The sequence below is a fragment of the Anticarsia gemmatalis genome, chromosome 9 (genome assembly GCF_050436995.1).
Source record: "Anticarsia gemmatalis isolate Benzon Research Colony breed Stoneville strain chromosome 9, ilAntGemm2 primary, whole genome shotgun sequence".
NCBI lineage: Eukaryota > Metazoa > Arthropoda > Insecta > Lepidoptera > Erebidae > Anticarsia > Anticarsia gemmatalis.
In genome coordinates, this window is record NC_134753.1 from 7,300,936 (window position 1) to 7,326,509 (window position 25,574).

The window sequence follows — 25,574 nt, forward strand, 5'->3', positions numbered from 1 at the left end:
AGCGATATTTGCCGAGGGTCACAGGATCCGAGCGAGTAATGCGCACGCAGGACCTTCGCTTGACACTCAGTGGCGTGCGGCTTCTACTTGTACGTTGTACACCCCTTATTCAGAAAGTACATCTTACTCAAGGTGTTTGCGTCGTTTGACCTGCTTTTTATTTCACACGAACGAAGTGAGGTCCTACTCGGCTTCGTTGTACATTATTTTCCCTTCTTCATTTATAGCGATGTTATTTTTGCGAACGTTTTACTTACGATTTATTCTAAATTGGAAATTTGATTTAAACAAAGCTCGTCTAATAATATATTTTATTAAAAGTAGAATAATAATTTATAGTAGTAACAATAAATATAAATAAATAACATTTCTATGGCAGTTTCATGAATATCTGATGTAGAAAAAATATTCTTAAAAAATATCAGAATCAATACTATTTAGCCTTATTTCGGTTTCAAATGACACAGCACTCGTGTTTTCATAATAGTGACCAGTTTAAGAAGTAAATAAACCCGCCAGTCATGCTGTGTATTGTTATACTTATACAAAATTTATGGCACACACAAATAAATTCATCGAATCGTCTTATTCTTTCTTAGACATACATAGCTCAGACGATAAATATATTGAGTTAGGAACGTTAGTAGTGTTATAATGTCTAACGCGATTATTGCTTTACCATACTAGAGTTTAAGTCCTCTTTATAATTATTTATACTCAATTCAACAGCTATTAAACTCTAATTCTATACAACGATAATTGTGATCTGATCTAAATACAATATTTTCTCGAACAACAGCAATATTTGATTTACTTAATACTACACGCGACTATTTTCGCGATTAAATCTAGCTAAAATATGCGAATAATATCACAAAACCATATCCGATATATTCAAAGTATAATTTCTTTATAGTCGGAAAAGTATTAACACAATATGAAAGGATTTCTAAATATCAATATGGTGTGAAATATCAGAATATATTCGAATTTGGTTTTGTAACATCATCGTTAAAATATACTATGAAATTACATAATTAGCAAGATTTTTGATACTACTTATTTATATTATATTGCAAGTAAATATCGAGACTATAGATTTGTAAACAGAGGAAGAGAAAAGGATTAAAATTGTATACATAAATATTATATTAAAATAGGCCTTTTACAAAAATATTTCTTGAATATTGGATGGCTTTCGAATGTACTATAGTTATACAACTAGTATAATAAAAATATATAATATCTACTCTTATAATTCCCGCGAGTAATGTTAATAGCAGGTTAGTTAGTTACTGGCTCTTGTGGCATGTTTGGTGGTTCTTAGGCAGACTCGTGGGGCGCGGGGAGCTTCTCCCAGGACGGCTCCACGCCCCAGATCTGACGCGCGTACTCAGCAATAGTACGGTCTGAAGAGAACTTGCCGGAAGACGCGATGTTCTCGATCACCATCTCAGCCCACTTCGAGTGATTCTGTAGGAATATTAAAAATGAGTCATGGGAAAAAACGTGTGCTTGCATGAGGTCAACTAAACGAGATAAAGGATGTTTGTCAACACCACCGGTATCTGTCGTGTTTTTTATCGAATAACATTCGTTATATCGCTGTTGTGAGGACAAAATTAAAATGTAAGTATTTAAATACAACATAATGTGAAATGTATCAGGGTATATCCCTGCCATGTCAAGATAAGAATGTCCCGGCCATGATTAAATCTGCATCACCAAGTTTGAGAGGGAACGAGGGTGGCATTATCTCCGCCTCATGCATTCAATTTGCAGAAAGTATAACTAAATAAAATACGACCATTTTAAAATTTACCTAGCTGTTTTAGATTAAAGGACAAAGGTGTCAAATTTTCTAGAAAAAGATAATCTTATTACAGACACTTTGAAAATAAATTCTAGAATCGCGTTTTAGATTTTCGAACAAATCTTTACAAAAAGCAAAGGGATCATGTAACATCTACATTATTTTCAACTATTGTGTAATAACATTGCAATACAACTTGGTAACCTTTAAGAACATACTAACTAAATAGTCACATCACTAGAAATCTTTATCCTTTAATATGAATGTAACTAGTACCTGGTAGACATCGGAGACCTTCTGCTGCGCCTCGATGTAGGCGTCGAAGTCAGCGAGGTGGAGGAAGCGGTCGTGCTGCAGCAGCACGTCGGCGATGTGCGCGAAGCGGCCCGGCTCGCCCGGAGAGAAGAACCCGCTGCGGATCTGCTCCACGCACTGGCGCAGCTCCGGGTTGCGCTCGTAGTACTCGTATGCGTTGTAACTGTACGTCAATATGTTACATTATTCATTGGTGGACTAACACCCAACTTAACCTAACCTCTACTTTATTAGTGTGCGTTGTAACTGCTAAAAAGCCTAGCCCCTCCGTTATTATTGTAGAAAACCTTCGGGCAATAACAGGTCAGACTTATTTATTTCTTAGTACAATGGTAGATATAACTCCTGCTGTTTTCTAGCTTGCTAGATACAGCGATCTATATTGAAAGTGATTAAGTGATATATAGCTCTTTCTAAGGCACGGCTGGTTGACTACTTCCGAAATAAAATCCTTAGAAAAATAGGAATTATTCACACACAAAAGTGTGAAACATGCGAATTTATCGCAGAAGGCAGGCTGAACCAAATGAACATAAAATACAAACAATAGAGAAAAATAAGTCTTAATAGTTTATTCATACATTCATAAACTATTAAGACTTAATTTTCTCTATTGTTTTTTTTTTATTTCAATTTTAAATAAATTATGATGAACAGAAAATGTAGTTACCCCTTCCTCTGCAAAGCCTCAACGTCATCGACCCTCATGCCGAAGATGAACATGTTATCTTCTCCGGCCTCCTCAGCCATCTCCACGTTAGCACCGTCCATGGTACCGATAGTGAGTGCGCCGTTCAACATGAACTTCATGTTGCCCGTGCCCGAAGCCTCCGTACCAGCAGTGGAGATCTTTTAGAATTAAAGAAAGAAATTAATCAAATGGACAATTATCACAGAAATATTGGGTAATGTCTCGCAATAAGGTCAGATGCGTAGTACTCGTAACCAGCGGACCTTTATGATAAGATGTATGAATGTGAATGAAGCAAAGAAAGTTTGTAAGAATCGTACCAAGTGGCGTTCTGGTGTCTGTCTACCCCTATGAGTAAAAAGTGTGATTTTAGGTACGTATGTAATAAAATTCTGAGAATTCAAGTAGTTGATTTAATTTGAAAGGGTACAATAACGTGAAGAGATATTCCGATTCGATTTGTTCAATCTCTTTTTGTATCGAAACAAGGGCGTCCTACCGTTTTTAGTTTTGAAACCGCATAATGGGAAGTCGTGAACCAAATTAAATTCGATAGAAATATTCATCTCGAAGTTATAAGTTTAAATCAAATCATTTCTACGAACTGTTTGAGAACGAGTGCTCGGCAACAAGTCTGCCGATGCATAAATCATTGATAGCGGGTGACAAGTAGATATTTAGCATCAGTACGTGACTATGAATGAGATCGTTACTTTAATGTAACGGGACATACACGTTTCTCATGCAGTTGATGCAGCGGATGATTGTACGTACTTACAAATCTATATTTGTACATATACTTTACACACATAATAGAATCACCACGCCTCTTTCCTATAAGGGTAGGCAGAGACCAAAGAACACCACTTGGTACGATCTTTTCAAACTTCTCTTGCTTGATTCAAATACCTACATGTTTCATTCATACATGATCTTTTTTTTGGATATTTTTACTCATATATTTATTTCAAACCACGTTTTAACAGTAAGTCTTTGGACTGAGTTCCCCATTTTAATGTATAATAGAATACGGGAATTAACGCGAACACGCATTTTACCTTAAAATGCCTAACGTTTCGGCGCAGGTTGCACTCGCCGTGGTCCCAGGCAGACTGCCTGGGACCACGGAAACATGCAACGCGAGAGTTTAAAAGTTATGGTTCCCCATTTTAGAGCAGTAGCTAAAATTCAAAGGGCCAATTCTAGAATTTCTCGTTATTTGAAATAGTTTTATCAACCCGTGAGATAAGAAGCAAAAGAACGGATATCTACCTACTCCTTTTAATTCCAATCCATTTTACTTGTTTAAAAAGACGCGACAGCCTCTCACGAAATTATGGTTTTCACTAATGGCGATGATGCTAGTTTAGAAATGTAAACAACTATCTTCTACTAAAATACGATGCAGCCTGTATTTATAAACATGGATGTATCATCATAGGTTATTATTTATTTTGTCTAATTTAGGTCGGTCATTGGTGCCAACTGCGAATACGTAGTGTTAGTGCAAAATACTGATTCTATATTTCTAGTGAACCAATGCATTTCTGTATGACGTATTCAATTTTTTTGTACAAACCTGTTCGCTGAGGTCTGCCGCAGGCATGATGCGCTCGGCCAGTGTGACGCGGTAGTTCTCCAAGAAGATTAGCTTCAACTTGTCACCGACATCTGGGTCATTGTTAACCTGAATGTACCAAAATAAATATTATGAATGATTTAATTTTTTATATCAATCTCAGTATTTATGCTCTTAGTAGATTACTCACCGTGTTGCCAACAGCACAAGCCAAAGCAATAATTTGTTTGGCAACATAATAACCAGGAGCAGCCTTTCCACCGATCATGACGGTCCTCGGGGTGACCGGCGCCGAGGGGTCACGCTTGATGCGATTGTACAACGTAATCACGTGCAAAATGTTCAGAAGTTGGCGTTTGTATTCGTGGATTCTCTTCACTTGTACGTCAAACATAGAAGCAGGGTTGATCTTAACACCAGTATCCCTTTCGATCAGGGCTGCCAGCTTGAGCTTATTCTCCTGTTTTACTTTCATGACGGCACGTTGGAAAGCAGGGTCCTTAGCCCAGCGCTTCAGTTGCTGCAACTTCTCAAGATGCACAGTCCATTCCTCGCCAATCTTATCGCAAATGATGTCAGAAAGACCAGGGTTGCAGAGAAGGAGCCAACGACGGGGGGTGATACCGTTAGTCTTGTTCTGGAACTTGTCGGGCCACATCTCGAAGAAGTCGCGGAACACGGTCGCCTTCAAAATATCAGAGTGAATGGCAGCGACACCGTTGACTGCGTGGGATCCGACTACGCACAAGTTAGCCATGTTCACACGTTTCTCGCCTTCCTCTTCGATCAGCGACATGCGCCGCATGCGATCCATGTCGTTGGGCCAGCGTTTCTTAACCTCTTGCAGATGCAGGAAGTTGATGTGATAAATGAGTTGCATGTGTCTGGGCAACACGTTTTCCAACATACTGCACGGCCATCTCTCAAGGGCCTCTGGCAAGACAGTATGGTTGGTGTAGGCACAGCACTTGATAACAAGCTTCCAGGCTTCGTCGTATGGGACATTCTCAATGTCAACCAAAATTCTAAGCAGTTCAGGAATAGCGAGGGCGGGGTGAGTATCGTTCAGCTGGATGGCTACTTTCTCGGGAAGGCTGTCGAAAGTTGTCCTCACTGCCTCGCGGCTACCGAAACGGGATGCTTTGTATCTCCTAATAATATCCTGAAGGGTTGCCGCGCACATGAAATATTCCTGACGCAAACGAAGCTCCTTGCCTTCGAAGAAGTTGTCATTGGGATATAGAACTCTTGAAATATTTTCGGCAACATTACGATCAAGGACAGCTTGGATGTAATCTCCGGAATTGACTGAAAATAAGAAAGTAAGTTTAAATTGGGATATTCTGCAAATCATTGCTCTCTATTCAAAATTGATAGATCAAAACTATAAATACATTTTAATGTGATGTTTACTTACAGAATCGTAAATTAAAATCGATCGGACTCTTGGCAGACCAGAGACGCAGAGTGTTGACGACATTGTTGTTGTAGCCAGGAATGGGATTATCGTACGGCATCGCGAATACCACCTGATAACAATAGTATTGTATTTCTTATCAAAAGATTGATTATAGTTTCAATCGACTTTCATAAAACGTGTTCAGTAACGCACGAGTATTTCGTATTGAAACCGGTACATAAGTAGGTAAACACAATAATTGCCGACTTCTTTTTCAACCTTGTATTGTTTTTTAATACTAAGTTTTTGTGTTTGCCTGTCGTTCGACATAACATCTAAAACCAAAATGCAGATTTTTACTATTAGATTCACACGTTCTGGCTAACTTATTTACCTAACTAAATTACAGTTTCAATTTCGTTTTCGGCACACCTGTCAGCTCTTGTGAGACAAAGAGGGGTCTTCCTCATTGAGGGGACATATTGACGGACAAGCAGAACACAGTATTTTGTTAACTCAATTCATTATTCAATTGAGCATTGACCGTTTGGTCACACGTGCGACATTCGTTACATCTTTTATGGTATAAAACATGTTATGCTCAGATAGATAAAATAAGATTAAAAGTCAATTAAACTGATACAAGCCTTGATCTAAAAATAGGGTGATAGTCATTATCGGGCACGGCCTATTCGCATGCACAAACCATTTATGGTACATGAACGTGCGTCATGTAACACGGGATAATATTTGTTATTGACACTAGAATACTATAAACAAGGAACTTTTCTCCGGTCGACCTATTTAATGATATTTATCACAAGATAATTATCTCTCCTTAGTTCAAGTTGATAATAAATTAAATAATAATCAATGCCTTTGTGTGGGTTAATGATGTGAATGGATGTGTCTGATTAGATAAGCGAACGGTTTTATGTTATTTTATGTAACTGCATGTGCAAGATTATTCTACAGTAGTTTTGCCTTGAAATCTATATCATATTATATCACGTGAACTACAAAGTAACTATCCATACCCTAACTCTATTAACATTGTGGCAGTCATTGTTTCTGCTTACGCTAAATTATTGGCTCTGATATCACTCTCAATTATAAATTGGCGTTGATAATAACAACATTCGCGTATCACGAACGTACCCGATGTGTCATTTATAAAGGTAACATGTTACTATCGCGTCATACGTGATAAAAATATTAAAAACTTTAACTTTGTTCTTACTATTAATGAGATAAAAGAATAATCAAGTGTATATACAAATATTATTATTGACATGTATTTTTTTTACGATCACCACGGATCGAGTTCGTGTGTACAAGCTAGCAAGATACGTTGCGAGAATCCGCTACTACTTTTTCATAGTTACAGATATCATTTTCTAGCTAATGATATACTTGAACTGCAAGTCAAAACTGTGGAGTAACGATTTTTTCGGGGCTTAAATATTAAAATATCCTATCGTGTTTTCGAAGTGCTTATCGTCTAGACGTGACGAAGATGGGACAGTAAACGTTACCTGGGTGTCGATCCATTTCTTTCCTTGCGGAGTATCTACTACACGACCGTAGAAATTGACAGGCAGCATGAACTCAGGACGCGCCTTCTCCCAAGGGTTGCCGTAGCGCAGCCAATCATCAGGCTCTTCCTGCTGCTCGCCGTTCTCAATCTTTTGCGCGAAAATACCGTACTCATACCGGATACCTAGGCAACACAACACAATAAATCACCATGACAATGCAACAAAATACAACTCGTTTTTACTTATTTTTTATTGGCACATCATTATAATTAGTCTTGTATGTACGTTAATATCAGGAAACTGTGATTAGATATGATCGCAAAACGCTCCTGGTTGCCAGGTATTATTAAAAAAAAGTCGGGTACATAACAAATCTGAATTTAAAAATACGATTCGGTACATATTATAAGGTAAGTTACGTGGGGCGTTGACCTTTAATACATTGGCTTCGCTTATCAAACGTTATTGTAGACAAGATAATTTAAATTTTTGTTATTTATTTTGAAGTTAGCAATAAAAACTTTTAAGAAGTACTGCTATTAAAGGGTATAGCAAATGTTATATTGTTTAGTTTTGATATTCACATGGTCAGATTTCAGATGTTTGTTTGTTACTGTTGTTCTATTGTTGACCTCTATGAAATGCAATCAATAAAATGCAATTCTATTTCTTTCTAAAAATAAATAACTGCTTACAGTTTCTACTGCTGTAAGAAACACATAACATAAATATAAGGTGTAAACATAACAATATGTGTGTATAAGCCATATTCAATTTAGTTTGTACAATTATAATTGGCGACGCGCCAGCAACCATGTTGTCAACTGCTTCAAATTAGTTTTACGGGTTGAAATAATGTCAAGTATGTACTTCAATGTCCTGGGGTGTTATTAGGTATTTCATAAATTAATGTGATTTTCAATATAAATGCACTTAATATTAGAATCAAAGCCATTCTTCATTGGAGTCATATTGATACTTTACAATTGTCGAGGATATTTGTATTCGTAGTCGACAAATAAATAAATTAGTAAGGTCACACCTAAAATCTTCATTGTTTTGCCTATGTCAAAATATCAAAGTTGATTCTAATTACCGTAACCGTATGCGGCCAGGCCAAGTGTTGCCATAGAGTCAAGGAAGCAGGCAGCCAGACGACCCAAGCCACCATTACCAAGACCAGCATCTTCCTCTAGTTCCTCTAACTCTTCAATATCCAAACCCAGCTGGTACAGGGCTTCATCCACTGTACCTTGGATGCCCAAGTTTATCATGGTGTTCTGGAGTGAGCGGCCCATGTAGTACTCCAGAGATAGGTAGTACACACGCTATGTAACAAGGGAAAAAATTACACACCATTATAAAAATTACACATATTGGTCTCTTAAGAAAATATTGGCCATCCTATGTTACTCATTTTTTTATGCATATGGCTATTTAATATATTATTTTGACATTTAAGTATTATGTAATAATCAGATTTGTAGTAATAAAATACAAATATGATTGTTATATTTTTTTAAAGAGTATGAAATAATAATATATTTTTACCATTACTTTATGTTACATTGCAGGTACTCAAATAAAATCTTGGATGTCAATCATTTAAAAAAATTATACTTAACTTGAATTGCACATTATATTGGGCATCATAGCAAAGATAGTAAAAGTGAGTAAAAACTATATTGTGTCTACACTTAGGTAAGTAATATTTGCAGTAAACAATTAGCATATTCAGAATAACATAGACTAGACCTACCTATGTCAAATAAACAATATTCCTGACTGAAAACTGCACATTCTGTTTATTCTAATTTTTATATGCGAATTGTTACATGTAATTGTGAAAATTATTAATATTTTAACTTACTTGTTAATGTAAAGGGCAAACTTTTAAACAAATTTTAAAGTATGTTAATGAAAGAAAGTATCCATTTTTACCTTAGGGTCCTTCTCATAGTAGTACTGTTGGGTGCGGATCCAGCGCGAGACGAGGTGATCCCTCACAGTGTGGGCCAAGGCGAAGTAGTAATCTCTTGGAGTCGCTACATTTCTGTCTTTTACCAAGGTGTAATGCACATGACGATTGAACGCTTTCTTCACTTCGGTAACATTTTCTACTGCAACGATTCCTCGCACAGAGATCTGCTTTCGCTTGTCGGAATCAGATTGTACGCTCATCTTGACTTGTTCTCGTTATAGATCAAGAAAGGCCCGTGCAGTCGCTAGACCTTCTCAACCCTGACTGGTCAAACGCGGTTTACGTATCGGTCACCTTGAGAAGGTCAAACATATGAAGCTACCACAGACTGCCTTAACCGGCTTTTGCTTTCCTAATTAAATATCATAAATATGAATATTATGTTTTTCGATACGTTGATTGCTTGCCCTAGTTTATTTGATTAACGAATTTTTCTCTATGTATAGAGATTCAATTCAAAATTTACGCTTTTTCAAGAAATTAAATATAATTTGCAGGTTTAATGTGATTTGAGCTGTCATTTTTGTCAATGTCAGTTGACACAAATGTCAATGTCTCAGCTGATTTGAAATCAACATGGACGTATTTTATAATACCATGGAAGTACCTAGTAATAATAACTGGAAGAAATGCCCGGTTTCCGAGTAGGTACATTTACCGTTAGTTTATCTATTCAATAGCAGCGTTTATCTATTCATATATATTCAAGATACAAACTATTCTTAGTGTGCATCAAGAGCAATAAATTGATTAACTACCGTAAAACGGGGTGAATAGAATTCGCGGGGTGAATAGAAAAAAAATCAGGAAAGTTTTCAAGGCCAATATTTGAGTACTCCTCGTTGAAGAATTTAGTTCAAATTTGAAATGATTACACGTCGATATTACTTCTCTGCGGTGTCATAATTGTTTAAATGTTTAAAATGATATTTATACCCAAAAAAATGCTTCAAAGACAACCGTCCTCGAATGCCTTAATATCGACCTCCAAAACTTTGGATTTAAAGTGAGATTTCTTTTCTAATGAGTTGTTTGAAGTGTTTATCTCTTTAAGTGTATATTAATCTATAAAGATACAATATTGTTAATTGAAAAAACGTTTTTAAACCTAAAAAATATGTTTAAATCACAGAAATAGTCATTTTTTTGTATAAACGGGGTGAATAGAATCGTTTGAAGGGTGAATAGAACTACAGTATGGGGTAAATGGAAACATAGCAGGGTTCAATAGAAACGCGTAAGGGGTGAATAGAAACGAGTGAGGGGTCAATAGAGATTAATAAATAGGGTTGTCAAAAACTGTAAACAAAATTAACATAAACAATGAAAAATTAATAGTTATTAATGTTCTGAAATTCACAATTATCATTGTATCAAAGTTATAACGGCAAACTACTGCATATAGTATGAAAGTTAGTTAGGTTATCTTGTTTTATTTTTTGAGTTAATCTATACGAATCTATATTAATCTATACTAATATTATAAAGCTGAAGAGTTTGTTTGTTTGTTTGTTTGTTTGAACGCGCTAATCTCAGGAACTACTGGTCCGGTTTGAAAAATTCTTTCAGTGTTAGATAGTCCATTTATCGAGGAAGGTTATAGGCTATATATCATCACGCTACTACCAATAGGAGCAGAGTACGGGTGAAAAATGTTACAAAAACGGGGACAATTTTGACCCATTCTCTCTTATGTGACGCAAGCGAAGTTGCGCGGGTCAGCTTGTGTAATTATCAACGGTTATTTCAATTTTTAAACACACAACCTCCCTTTTCAGCATGTTGGATAAGTCGTCTTTGGCAGCCCTAACAGTTTTTCCATTCACCCCTTTGGTCGTTTCGATTTACCCCTATCGCTGGGTGAATAGAAATTGACCATTTTTTTAAGGAAATATCGTAAAATTATGCATATTTTTCGATAAATATGGTTTTAGCTCTTTCTTCATGGCGCCGGACATGATATAGAATAACAAAAACAACAATAAAAATAACAAGTTATTCGCAACAAATTTTTAGGACAAAGTTGAAAATTGTTTCTATTCACCCCGTTTTACGGTATTGATTGTTTTGCACAAACATTGTACAGTGGCAACTGTTAGAGAGGGTCAAAGGGCCTTAAAAGTAAATCTCACTCGAGACCGTTTTTCGAACAGACATTAGAACTATCAAAAGTAAACTCTATGTACCTATAAGCAGTAAAGTATGAATTTATTTGTTATATTTTTCTTAAGGCGCTTCTAAACAATTATCAGTTATTTATCCAGCATTAATTCTTGACATTAATTGTCTAATGTTTCACGCCTATTTAAGTAAGGACGAATCCACTGTCTCTGCTTTTTCCTTTTTGATTTTTCTTGTAAAACAATATGGGCTGCTGCGACGAGTGTGATTTCTTCAGCCATTGTTGCCGGTTTGTGTGGCCCGTTTAGGAGTCTGCATCATGCTCCATACTATTGACAGACATATTGCAACACATGGCTCGGCCATAGATTGCTCGGCCATCGTAGCAATAAAATATTTTTGTGATGGCCGAGCAATAAGTTGCCAATAGTGCAGCCACATATTGCAGGAAAATATGGCCCGTTTAGAAGCGCCTTTAGTGATTCTTCCAGTTATTATTACTACTTCCATGGTTTTGAATTACGTTTAGGGATAAATATTTTTGAGAGTTTGTTGGTAACACTGGTCAGATTTTATTTGAATGTTCACGAGATTTGGTCTGTGGGCATTTGGCATTTCAATATAATATAATTTATGAGATTTTTACAGTAAAATCGTAATTATATCAACTGAATCCGGCATTACTGCATCCATTTTATAAAATGCCACCAAAAAAGCGATTTATTACGTGTGAAATTTGTGATACCTTTTCAGAAAGGTGTCACAAGGTATTATTAGGTATTATGTTGTTTAGTAATTGTTGTTCTTGTATTGTATGATAAGTAGAATAAAAAAAAACTGTGATTTCACTGTGTCAATGAGAAGTTGTTGCACAATTTTTTATTTTTGTCAGTAATGGTAAATGCTATCGCTATGATTTTTCGTTATTTTATGAGAATAGCTGACCCGCGCAACTTCGCTTGCGACACATAAGAGAATCATAATTTTCCCCGTTTTTGTATCATTTTTCACTGGTACTCTGCTCCTATTGGTCGTAGCGTGATGATATATAACCTACAGCCTTTCTCGATAAATGGGCTATCTAACACTGAAAGAATTTTTCAAATCGGACCAGTAGTTCCCGAGATTAGCGCGTTCAAATAAACAAACTCTTCAGCTTTATAATATTAGTATAGATTAGTCTACCTATGTTATGTATTATTTTAATTTTATACCTTATTGTGGTATTTGCGCATCTGTGACATGAAAAGTTTATACTTATAGAGTTACGACTCGTTCGGCAAGTTTTTAGGGAAAAGTTAAAGGCCTGTAAATTAAATATTTTGTATGGACATGTAGGTTTAGGACCTATATGGTTTTATTTTAACCCTAATCTATATAATCTTAACATTGTTTTAAATATTGAAAAACGCTAAGAATGTCATTGTTTTAGTTTTTTAAGATAGATATGATGGTTTAAACACAAATCGTGCTCAGAAACGCTGTGTTTATCGTACCTATCATAATTCTATAATATAGTTGAATTTAAACAAACAACTTAAATGTAGCTATCGACACTCATACTCAACTTAAAAAATATAACACTTCATAGTCTTACAATAACAAATTGAGGCACAATCGATGTTTTTGTGAAACCTGAGCTGAGCAGTGAAAAATATTACTTATGCAGGTAAATAGAAATAAAACAGCTTTTATTTTTGGTATCATACCTATATATTTTGTATCTCTTACAATATATTTTTTTTAAGGATTTAAAGAGAGAAAAAAATTAGGGCACTTTATGGAAGTGGAGATATTTTATCAGAATCCAATTATGTATTGTTGCCCGCAAACAATCACAGATGTTTTGTATAGGTATTTACGTTATTTTTAGGGCGGTTTTACACCTGACAGTATTTTGATGCGTAACACTTAAAAAAGTCTTTAGCATAAAATATGGATTAGCGTGTGCCGGCGTGAGATTTGCCAAAACAAGCTTGTCTAAGTGTTCATTGACGCACGTGTCACATGCTCATAATACGCCTAATGTGAAAACATCCTAATTAACCAGAAACTGTTTTGCTAAAGCTAGGAGTACAACACAGCTTAAAGTATGCAATAGTTAATATCTTGTATATAACATATTAAGTAGATCTAGATAGTTTTAATAATAACAAGAATTAGCGTGTTTCTCTTAAAATTTAAAAACTTAAGGCGATAACTTATAAGTCAACATTTGTGTATAAAGTTTTATAACTTATCAAAATAAAAATAATGTATTATATTGTCAACATTTTTTCTTACATTACTAAACAATGAGTAAGTGCTAAGTGTATAAAGTATAGATTTGAAACATACCTATTTTATGTATTAATAGACAGTGGTATATTATTTGATACAAGGTCATTTAAGTCTACGTTATTTGTCTCCACATTTTAAATATTCGTCGAACATACACAAAACTGTTATTGGTAGACAGCTTTTTAGTCTCTCTTCAAACTATGCCTCTGAACTTGATAATTTCAACATTTACATATAACTACATTAAAATACCTCGTTTTTGAGGAGACCTTTGTTTGACAATAGGACATGAACTTGACTTCGAACTATGACTGATTTCGCACAACATTCACAAATGGACTGCCGAAATTCGGTGATACCTTAATAACACTCGATCGCACACTGTATTTTGTGTCTCTATGAAACTACTTTAAACTGCACTCAGCTTACTGGCAGTGATTTACCTCCCTCAAGATACAAATAGTGAAATCTTGACCCATAATAACACGACAAAATATTTAAAACCTCAATCTCATCATGTAACAATTAACTAATAAACACATTTCAAGCTAATTTAACAAGTTTCTGTTACTATTAATTTTATTTTTAATTAAATATATAACTCTAATCTCAATTGACTTTTTCTAATCAATCATCACTTTTCTAAATTTCAGACCTTTCATTTCTTAAATGCAACATTTACCAAATACGAAATACAAACTGGTAAGTATTTTATTGTTTATATATAGCGTGTAAATACTTTCAACCACTATTTTTGTTCAAATAATAATATATTGGACAGAGTCTATAATTCTTCGCAGCAACTGCAGGCTCCGTAAAAGGCCTAATGGAACCGTTAATACAGTAATTATTCGATCGCTTACATTCCCAATTTATTATCAACAATATTTTCAAAGCTACGTTTAAATTTGCTTTAAGCTAACGCAGCACAAAAAGCTTAACATTTGTACAACATCTCAGTGTACTTTATAAGAAATAATTGACAGCTTTTAGCCGTTGCTTGTGAACTTTAAATATATTAATATTCCATGTTTATAATTAGTCTCGTATTGGAGAGCTGGTGCTAGGACACAAGTATATTTGTTCAGGGTAGATGTCGCCTCGGACTCGCACCGCTCGCACGCCCTCTGGCGCCGCCCGGTACTCCAACTCGCCAATGAGTAGGTCATCCGCATATACTGCCCATTCGCCGGCTCCTCTCACCATTCGTAGTTTCGTCTGGAAGGAAGACAATATTATTAAATACAACTGAATATAAAAAAAAAACTGTATCGTGATTTGTGTCTACAGACAGCCAAACAATAAAGCTTTCAGACCTTCAGAAACCTTATACCAACAGTATTACACAACAGCAATTAACCGTTACTTACTTAAACTACGTATGCAGGTTAAGGTATCAAAAAAAGAACCGAGAGTAATATAACGTTAATTAAAAAAACATCTCTATTCAATCAGTAGATGAGTGACCGCATAGTGGTATTTGAATTGAGCGTCTCTGTGCTTCGGAGATCACGTAAAATCGGTCCCGGTCGTTCTTTATTAAGATAACAGTCGTTAAGCCATATCAAAGGCCTTTCGGGCTGCTTGAACAACTTTGACACCAGGTTAACCACTAACCAAACGACTGAATAGAATAGATATAGATCCATACTAATATTATAAATGCGAAAGTAACTCTGTCTCTGTCTGTCTGTCTGTTATTCAATCACGCCTAAACTACTGAACCAATTTGCATGAAATTTGGTATGGAGATATTTTGACACCCGAGAAAGGATCACATAGGCTACTTTTTACGCCGGCAAAATGACGCATAATGAGAAAATTAAGGTGGCGGACGAAGTCGCGGTTAAAAGCTATCTTTAATAAAACTTAATAATACGTCGAGTTAACTCACGTAAGTGCCAGGTATAAGTCGTGCGGTCCGCTGTCGCCGCTCGGCCCCCCAGTCCCCGAAGCGCGCGTTGAGCACGACGAGCTGGTGATCGCGCTGAGACTCCACGTAGGCGCGCACGTTGACGTGCGCCAGCACGTTGGGCCGCGGCCACTCGCGCGCGCTGTCCATCAGGTCCAGCGAGAACGAGTGCAGCAGGGGACGTAGTCTGCAAGTAATACATTATTATTTTTGTCTTAAGGGTTTACTGGCGCAAGTCATGATCTTTTTGGAAACTGTAGCGCAATTCGGTATAGCCTGTACTGTCGTTAAAATAGTTCCTACGGAGCCCGGTAGAGTCGCTTAACAGATTTTCGTGTAAAATTTCTTGATAGCTAGCCTGTTGTCGGTAGTCGATAGTAGTAGAAAATCGAGCTACAGGGCTTCTTGCGGCGTACTATTGTACATACCTTACGACCGACTAGTATTTTGGGCTCAAAATACCGTCATGCCAGTGAGTAGGTATTCATTGTGTGGGTGTAACATTCTTGAAAAATATTTAATCATTATTTATGCGTTGTTTGACCCCAGCTTCGTTGAAGATTTACTCATCAAGCCACATTGAAAAGACCGACTCCATAAAAACAAGATATTATTATGTTGGTATCCATGTATATTTGACCCGCACTGTTATGAGAATAATAATCGTTAATGGATTCGAGAATACACAAACAGAACACCAGTGTTGGCACACGTCCAAAATTCAGAGGCATTAGGTCGCGGTTGACTACAAACTGCATATTCAGCATCCATCGACAATGTAACAGTATATTGCGGATATTGCCTCATAAATATAGGAACTTAATTACGTAATAAACTGCTTTTATTATAATTTGTATTTATTTACCTTCCATATATAACTAACTGGTGTCCTTCAGGAATACCGTTTGTGAGGGTAGCAACGACATTAGATCGCCAGGCTATCTCAGAATTTTCTGTTGGAGTGTCTACCGCTGGCCATAAAGGTACCTGAAATTATAACGTAAATATTAGTATAGTACCTATAGAATAGTATTAGTAGAAGTTTTAATTGAATATAAACCTGCGTCTACATTTTTGCTCTTTCATAAGTGCAATATTGTCTAATGATAGGTAGTCATAATTAAAGTGTCAGAGTAGAATAAAAAACTGAAAATAAATGGGTTTATTACCTCATTGTGTTTATTTACCTTCATAAAACCGAACAACACTTTCATTACCCATTACTTAGCCAACCAACTTCATTAAAACAATCATAATTTTAATTATTGTTGCAAAACAATAGAGATTACTCACTTCTACAGGAGGTGAAGTTAACGTGGGAAAAATGTCAGTCTTTTGTATTTTTAAGGCCGCATCTCTGATGCCAGTCACTTGAACCCATTCTGCGCTGAGTGGGCTGGGGATCCTGTGAGCATAACTGCAGTATTGTTCGCCGTCCACGGCCCATAGCGTCTCCTTCTCATCAACTACAATCTCTATAGTAAATGGACGATCCGCTTTAAAAGGAAATAATCTGAAAAAGGATAATAAATATAAGAACAGAGTGCAAGTTGTAATGTTTATGGGGTGTTTAAAACAGAATTTACACGCAGTGGTCTTTTGGCGCCAAAATAACCATAAAGTTAAAAACTTTATGATCATGTTCCAGAAAGCGCATGAAAAGTGTTCCAGCGTTATAATTACGGTGAAGAACGCTGAGTGTAGGTACACAGTACAACCGCCAACAGCTTTGTTTGAGCTATCAGCTTTTCCTTCGACTAACAAAACATCAAAATTCTGACTCATTGGGTAACATAATAACTTTAGTAGGTATGTACCTACCTGAACGGCATTAGACGCTGAACGTTTTATGACCACCGAAAGGGCACCTGTATTTTTTCTTTGTAGGTAGATACATAAACTAAAGTCTTTCTATAGGTACGAACTCCTTCTAATACAGAAAGATTTTTCGCTAATGATATTATTTATCAGTTCAAATAGGTAGGTACATTGGTAAACATTGGCAATCGGATAATTTATGCCGCTGTTAATTATTAACTACTCTTCAATTAGTATTGCTCGGTACTGAGCTACACATTAGCACTCGCGTTTTATCTCGCACGTGCTTACAGATGTAAAGTGTGTTAATCAAAGGTGATGTAATGCACCATTGTTGTAGGTGCCAAGTTAATGACCTCTCACGGTTATGGCAATGAGACGTTTAGTTGAAACTAGCTTTTTGTAGGCTGACAATAGTAAACATTGTTTATTTTCGTGGGATAATATTCTGAACCTTGGTCTCAAATCTAAAGGTTGTAATAAATTTGAGAATTGACAAACGGCAAGGCTTGCTAAACACATACCTACTCAGTCTAGCCGGGCGGCAAAACTGAATATTTGTAGATGAACCCGATCGGCGCATGCCGAACAAGAGAATTGAGTCGGTTTTGTTTGTTTTCGTTATAGGTAGGTACCCTTTGCCGAAACGAATATGTGTGAAGCAAGTTTTAATCGCCAGTATCGTTGCGTATAGATGCGCTGCGCTACGATTTAGATCAATTAATTCATCAGACTGAACAACAAGGTAGGTAATTACCTAAATGCAGTGGTCTCTTCAAGTCCCCATTTGCCGTGACGACGAGTGTTTCTCACCACATAGCACTGCGGTAGACGCACATTGAAGTGCACCGAGATGTCTCCACGACCGGTATCGGGCTCTCCACACCCAATGTTCACAGCAAACCTATGTGGACGAAACACACATTTATTTACGTAACTAAGTACCTATGTTTTATTACTATTATTTATTAATTTATTTAAATTTATCTGCAATGATTACAAAATGCAGACAGGATAATAAAATGGTGATTACATTATGCGTGACACAAATTCTGTTGTTATTTTCCTCGACATTCATCGTCCTTGGTCGCTTTTTGCAACGATCGTATGGTGTAGATATTCTTGGCTACACCGAATTCAGTCGGTCAAATAATATAATTAGTCCACGCGGAAAATGCACATTAACATGCTGGGCTGAAGTAAATATATAGGGTCTTCTCATAATAGCTGGTAATATTTTGGGAGGTGATACTGCCCATGAATCTGATCACGAATCCGAAAAAAAAATTTTTTTGGACAACTTATTTTTTTGCTTTTCTGTAGTGTGAGTGAGCGCTCATACACGAACACATAGAAGCGCTCGTCGTTACACGGCCGCCGCTTCGATGTGTGCGACCGCGACCGAGCGCTGTCAGCTGACGCCGCGAGGGGCGGGGACCGCGCGCGGGACGTTCTGTCTTAGTAACAATAATAAATACAAACTGATACTGATTTCCCATAAAACTTTCAGTCTTGGATTGGCTAGCAACTACGTGATTAACGTAACTGTCTAATTAAAGTAATTGTTAAATTACTTACCTACACAACGTGTAACACTTAAATCTAAATTACAGAAAGCATAACTGCGAATCTTATTTACGCACTGATAACAATTAATTACGCACGGGCATCAGACACTACATACCTAATTTTATCTTTCTAACGTTTTACGACACTTTTTGCTTCCTCGTTCTGATTCACTTTCACGAACACACGAATTATTAACAAAAATAAACAAAAACATGGTTCATTCACCAATTACCGTATCACACCGCGCACGCTCATGATCACGCGCGACAATAACAAATCACAGTTCAGAAAGGTTTTGGAAATAACAGTAATAACAAGCTCACGCATTGACAAAGTTCCACCGGACGCGCGGACGTCCGAACGAAAGCGATCCTTAATAGGTACTAAGTTGTGACATACGTATGAAGCAAAATAAAATAAATAGGCAGTTAGGGATGGACCCAAAAACTTAATTACATTTAATATTGATATTTATTTTTCCTTAATAACTTCAAATCAAACTATCTGGAGACTAACATTGAATGAGAAGATATTATTTCTATTTTAATAAAGATAACAAATAGCAAACGTTGGTTCAGTATCGATATCCTCGAATATTTTTTAAGTTTTTTTTTTCGATTATGATTCATACCTAGTATTATTACAACAATAAATCTGTGTCCTCTTGGCCTGCGTGCAGCGTGTAAATGTTAAAGATAATCTTAGGTAGGTACAAATAATACATTCAGTTGGTTTCTACTGTTTTGATAATAAAGTAATGCATTTTTACCGATATTTCCACATTTGAATGTAAGCAATAGAAACAAACATCACTAGCGCGGCACGACAAGACAACTACAAAGCGCACCGCGCGACGCCGCCAAACGATCGGCTCTCTTTGTCGGTGTTTATGCTGTTGAATTTCGCCCTTTGTCGGCATGATTTAATATGCCATGTTTTTATTTTAAAAAATAGGTAGTATTATTTAAATTAACCAGTTGGTAAGAATTTATTGTGCGTGTTGGTGGTGTCGTAAAACCAAGTGCTTAATCCCGATACGTGAGTGTCAGTCAGTAAATTGAGTCAGCTGTTATCAGTTAGCTAGACGATTTTCGTACTTTTTTTTTATTCTGTGAGTTTGTGCGTAGTGTCGCATGGTTGTTTGTTTGACGCATCTGTAACGAATCTCTGGCGATACGCCGTACGCTATTTAGGTAAGTAATGTAACCTTTTTGATTTGTTTGATTTCATCATTCATCAATCATTTGTGTATTGTCGTTCGGTAATCAGCCGTTAACAGTAGGTAATTGAGATTCGTAGTTATGATTTCGTCAATTTATGTGTATGTAATGTGGGATGGTAATCCTATGTTCGATGCAACTGTATTCAAACTCTCGCGATACGCTACGTTCTGTAGGTTAGTAATTTAACAAAAACTTAAATGGCATAGTTACGTTAATCACGTAGTTGCTAGCCAATCCAAGACTGAAAGTATTATGGGAAATCAGTATCAGTTTGTATTTATTATTGTTACTAAGACAGAACGTCCCGCGTGCGGTCCCCGCCCCTCGCGGGGTCAGCTGACAGCGCTCGGTCGCGGTCGCACACATCGAAGCGGCGGCCGTGTAACGACGAGCGCTTCTATGTGTTCGTGTATGAGCGCTCACTCACACTACAGAAAAGCAAAAAAATAAGTTTGTCCAAAAAAATTTTTTTTTTCGGATTCGTGATCAGATTCATGGGCAGTATCACCTCCCAAAATATTACCAGCTATTATGAGAAGACCCTGTATATATACAGAGGTGTTTTGTTTACCATGGTAAATCGTCGCTCGGTGTGCCCGTGCAAACAATATGAGACCCAATGGTCAAGGGTTCCTTCAATGTTTGCGTGAAGTTCACCTCTCGGGCCTCGGCTAGCTGGGACTGAAATCAAACAACGTAAACCTTTAACAGTTTATTTGATGTGTTTTATAACCAACTTTACGATTCCCAGTATTAAAGTAAAAGATAATATTGACGTCTACATTCCAGATGTTTTCAGCTTTCGACATCCATGCAATAATACAAAGCATACATTGAACAGTTTACAACAATTGTTGCATGAGACATCCTATTTAAATTAATTTATTCGTTTACTCTATACTTCGTTTAAACTGTTTCATACAATGCAAATGCAAACTTTAATGTGACTGTTAGTCACAAAATATGGTTAACAACATCATTAAAAAACGATGCACGAATGCGTCCACTACTTTGGGCGCTGATTGAATTAAAAGTATGAGATCATCGAGGCATGCCTTTCCTTAATTGTTTCTACCTCTGGCCTTATTCGTACAGGAAGGTGACTACAAAGAAATAAAAGCTAGAACCTGGGTATGAGGTCGGTGTTTTTTTTTAATTTTACTTTAAGAGATCCGAGGTTTTTTAGGGAAATGCCAAATTCTGTTGTGAAAAGCTCGACGTAGCGCGTAGCTAAAATCGCAAGAAAACTAGGTAAGTACCTAATTAGTTGGGGTCGCCTCATCATCACATTTTCTTGGTCCTGTGTGAGTGAGTCGCGGTCAACAATAATTTTAAACCTACGTTTCTATATCCACTAGAACTTTCAGTATATTTATGTTGCCTTATAGTAAGTACCTACATTGTATGTAGGTACAATCCTATTGTTTTCAAAAAGCGTGGTAATATGATTACAAATGAAGCAGATATTATTTACGATGGGTTGTTAAATAAGTAAATTGTTTCATGGTAATTTTGGCGTGTTTCAATGTAACTTTTGATAGGTGTATATATACCTACCTAGGTATACATATATTTCCTAACAAGCTACTTAAGAAGGTACCTACTTTCTTGTTAATACAATGGAAACTGGTAAATTTTAATGAGATTCAAGATATGAGCAAGAGCTTATCTCGGTATTATTTAAATCTAACGATGTAAAATCCTATACAATGGAATGTGATTTAATTCTGAGAAGAAATACTAAAATAAAACCGACCAAGGGCAACGTAGAGCTGGATAAGAAAAAGATATTATAAAAATACTAGGTATGACAGGCAGACTAGTAGAAACATAGGTATTGATACCGATACTTGTCTATGTTAATTCCCAACTGCCAGTAGCGCTGTTAGTTAAAGTTAGTTCATTAGTTATACTTAACTGATAACGACAAATATGGTGGTAGCATTTAATTAGCTAATCGAATGACCCACTTTATTATTGTACACTCTGCTGCCGGCAAACTTTAACGAAGTGAGTACTGTGGTATGGTATTCTCCAGCATTGTTTACTCTATAGCTGTAGAGCTGTGGAGTAAGTTTGCGTGTCTAAACTCAATCAATAAGGCCCCAACGGAGCCAGCTATAGTTATATCCACTCCAGCCGTGTACCAATTTCGGTATCCATAACTATTTCATGTTCAATCAATAAGTTTATTTCTGTGTAAGAAGTGAAGAATCGGTGTTTTTAACACACACCTTAAAATAAGCTGGCGTGTGAGCGATGCCGGCAAAAATAAACATAGTAAATGCATTATAAATAAAATTGTCACAGATAAATTCTTATCAAATACTCTTATCATTAATATACGAATATTAAGCATAATCTGTCTACGAAAACGTGATGATTACGAGTTATACACGAGCGATTATTCGACAGTTAGACACCGATAATCGAACCTGTATCGAGTTCAGTAGTAGTTCACTCACCTAACAAAGTTGCTTGAAGAGTCAAGAGTCAAATAAAACTTAGATAACTATTATATTTTACATAGTTTATGTAAGTAATCAACAACGTAGTGGAAAATGAATAAATCTTACTTATTCGATTATTTTTTTACAAAATTGCAGCGAGTGAGATCATCAGTGGTTACACTCATTAACCTTCACACTGAAAATAAATGCTGTCAGAATTCGTTTCTACAGCTCACATTGTGTGGAGACAAACTAGCTGATCGCGTCATCACGTCTTCCAATTTAATTTTCACGAAAAAATGCACGATCGGAAGGAGAAAAAATACTTTTGCGCTGTCAGTAATTAGTACATAAACTATGTAAGTGATTCCTAACTGATAATCTCACTGTTTAAACAAAAATAATATAGGTAGGTAGGTTTGATTGTCGATAAATTACAAAAGTGTTATTTAAATGTGATAAATATGAATTATTATGATACAGCAGCAATCGATTTTTCATGGTCAAAAATACTGTTTACGTACACAAATGGGGTACAGTAACGCCTTGTTAAGTGATTAAATGTTATATTAGGTAAAACGTACCTAATATTTATTTATAAAAACTTGTGACTCAAAGTTATCGGGCGAGTCAGTGAGATAAGTAGGTAAGAGGTAGGAGTGTGTCAACAAAAAATATTGTAGCCTCGAGTGAGTTACTTAGAAGATATTTACACAAGTTATAGCTATTATGAGTCATGTAATGGCCAGTAAGTACGTCGTAAATAGTCAGGCTTTATTATTTCCTAAACGCTTAAAAATATGTTGATATTTATACTTATTTGGGTTGGTTAATATATTTTCGCACGTTAACATTGATAGTTTAGTAATCAAACCCCTTATTTTGTGTATCAAAAACAAAATCAATGTTTAATTGGCATGAGCCTGATAATTAAAATTATATTGATTTAATATTTACTTAAAATCGGAGGAAATTACCAATGATATCGGTAAATTGTCTTCTTCATTTTCATCATTTTCCGGAGGTCGAGCGCGGCAAAATAAACGGCGGCAAAAAGCACCACAGCCGCATCTATCTCCGAAACAAACCATAATCGATATTTGTTTATACACTGATAATTGCCACTAAAAATGTATTATTAGTTTATTACACGACATGATTCAGTGAAACTATCAAATTCACGCGACCGCATCTCACGAAAATATCCGCTCAAGCGGCAGCAGCGAGTCGATCGTTTTGGCCGAGTTCGTCTAGCCAACTACCTACCGCAAAACTTGTACATGTAGGCATAGGTAGTCACCAGCACCAGCTTACATTGTCCGTTGTTTGGATATTCACGCACACATACAGGGGAAACTTGACGTAGCGTAGGTACGAGCTACGGCCTACGGTAGGCACGTATAAAAAATATTAGGCAAGGTACTGTTTACGTCTACTACGTAAGTTTTGGCTATGCGCATCTAGAATGCCGATGCAGCTAGTGCTAATTAAGTCTAAGCATAACTACATAATACCTATTTTATTAAATGTTTCGCCGTTAAACTTCCTTGTTTATATTGTACATCAGCTCGGATTAGGCATATCGGAATGGAACTCCATAGGGAAGCAGCAATATCATTCCTCCTCGCTCTTTCATGACATAAGCGCTGCAATGATTCAGAGTGTTCGTACATTGATGACATTTGTTGTTTGTATTAAATTATGGGGTACAAATTTAACTTTGCTTTAACTAGTAAGAATAATTTCAGAAGTAGTAATAAGAACCGAACTGGTGAACATCGTATGATAATATCCCACAGTTCCTACGCCGTATCTAGCCTGGATGATCATCTTGAAGAATAGGAAGACAGATTTAAATAAAATCATTACTTTAGCTCTAAGTTCTTTCAATACTTAGGTACCGAGTTCTGGCAGGTACAATTAACTAGCTTACATAATTAAGAAACCAGTTTTATAACACGTCGATGTGTTAATAAAACAATACTTACCTAGGTATAAATATTAGCCAAATTGATAAATAAGATTAGTTACGAGTAAAACCACTACATAAGATTGATATCTAGCTTTTGATATAGCAGATATGTATGTATTAAAGCCTAATACCGCAATAAATAAAATAGGCAGGATAATGATAACTAACTACAGCTGTTAAGTTAATAACTAACCTCAAAATCCAATGCATCTTCAGCGAAGTCATACTCGATGAAATCTCGAAGTATTTTACCTTCTTGTACGTCATAATCCATTCCAGCACAGTTTACACATTGCATCACTTCAACAGGCATACTTTACCCACTAGTGTTCTTAACGCAGAAGTAACACACTTCACAGTTAACTTTAGTCATTGTTCTACAAAATCAATAACTTATTCACACGTATTACCGCACCGGTTATTGACGAGGATTTATAGACCTAAAATGTTGATCGGAGTCCGACTAAATAATATAAATGCGCTTTTGTAGTGAATAGTATCGCAGTCGCGCACTGCTCTTTATTCAGGTAAATACAAACAACTTGCATAGAAACCGATCCTTTAATATGCTTGACAGTTAAAGTATTGGTATCTCTTTCACACGAACTTAGTAGAGGCTGTGTAAGAGAGAGACGAATATAGCACAGCTTGACATCTACGTTATCTGGTTGATTGATAACGCAATAATAAAAAACATTGAGTTATCAATGCAAACAAAGGAACAAAAACGCCGCGTACACCTACGTATTTTTGTATTATGTAGAGTTCCGTATGAAAAAAACGAATATTATAGAATTTTTAACCTGCGTCATTGGGATTTGTTGAGCTCGATCTACCTGCAGGTTTTACGGGTTGCAGCCCCACAGATTAAGGGTCCCCAAAGACTCCAATACGTTGAATATAAAAAATATAT

At 36.2% G+C, this 25,574-nt stretch overlaps 2 protein-coding genes across 3 annotated transcripts; both read right to left on the reverse strand.

Annotated features, from left to right (window-relative positions):
• Positions 1 to 297: 297 nt before the first annotated feature.
• On the reverse strand, positions 298 to 9,644 carry Glyp (glycogen phosphorylase). The gene is made up of 9 exons (XM_076117913.1): positions 9,277 to 9,644; positions 8,432 to 8,663; positions 7,333 to 7,517; positions 5,816 to 5,927; positions 4,589 to 5,706; positions 4,399 to 4,506; positions 2,799 to 2,977; positions 2,090 to 2,291; positions 298 to 1,473 (listed from the first exon to the last, which is right to left on the reverse strand). Exons 1-9 carry the CDS (start codon positions 9,514 to 9,516, stop codon positions 1,324 to 1,326), a joined length of 2,526 nt encoding a protein of 841 aa, XP_075974028.1. The 5' UTR covers positions 9,517 to 9,644; the 3' UTR covers positions 298 to 1,323.
• A 3,464-nt stretch (positions 9,645 to 13,108) lies between these two features.
• On the reverse strand, positions 13,109 to 25,207 carry LOC142975402 (32 kDa beta-galactoside-binding lectin-like). Of its 2 annotated transcripts, none has more exons than XM_076118217.1 (7): positions 23,667 to 23,961; positions 20,811 to 20,920; positions 18,205 to 18,351; positions 16,923 to 17,142; positions 16,495 to 16,616; positions 15,612 to 15,816; positions 13,109 to 14,935 (listed from the first exon to the last, which is right to left on the reverse strand). In XM_076118217.1, exons 1-7 carry the CDS (start codon positions 23,778 to 23,780, stop codon positions 14,756 to 14,758), a joined length of 1,098 nt encoding a protein of 365 aa, XP_075974332.1. In that variant the 5' UTR covers positions 23,781 to 23,961; the 3' UTR covers positions 13,109 to 14,755. The 2 variants fall into 2 exon arrangements, with proteins under 2 accessions (XP_075974332.1, XP_075974331.1); XM_076118216.1 differs by lacking the exon at positions 23,667 to 23,961 and adding an exon at positions 24,855 to 25,207 and having other exon boundaries at positions 13,110 to 14,935.
• Between the last annotated feature and the right edge of the window lie 367 nt (positions 25,208 to 25,574).

Bases quoted from the DNA above. Each gene is read 5' to 3' on its own strand.
- Glyp (XM_076117913.1), bottom strand. From the start codon at position 9,516: ATGAGCGTACAATCTGATTCCGACAAGCGAAAGCAGATCTCTGTGCGA. The intron at 2,292-2,798 runs GTAACTACATTT...ATTGACGTACAG, and splicing joins GAGGCTTTGCAGAGGAAGGG to TTACAACGCATACGAGTACT. The intron at 1,474-2,089 runs GTACTAGTTACA...ATATTCCTACAG, and splicing joins AGGTCTCCGATGTCTACCAG to AATCACTCGAAGTGGGCTGA.
- LOC142975402 (XM_076118216.1), bottom strand. From the start codon at position 24,974: ATGCCTGTTGAAGTGATGCAATGTGTAAACTGTGCTGGAATGGATTAT. The intron at 20,921-24,854 runs GTTAGTTATTAA...GTTTGATTTCAG, and splicing joins AAGATGCATTGGATTTTGAG to TCCCAGCTAGCCGAGGCCCG. The intron at 15,817-16,494 runs GTAAATAAATAC...TATTACTTGCAG, and splicing joins CAGTTAGTTATATATGGAAG to ACTACGTCCCCTGCTGCACT.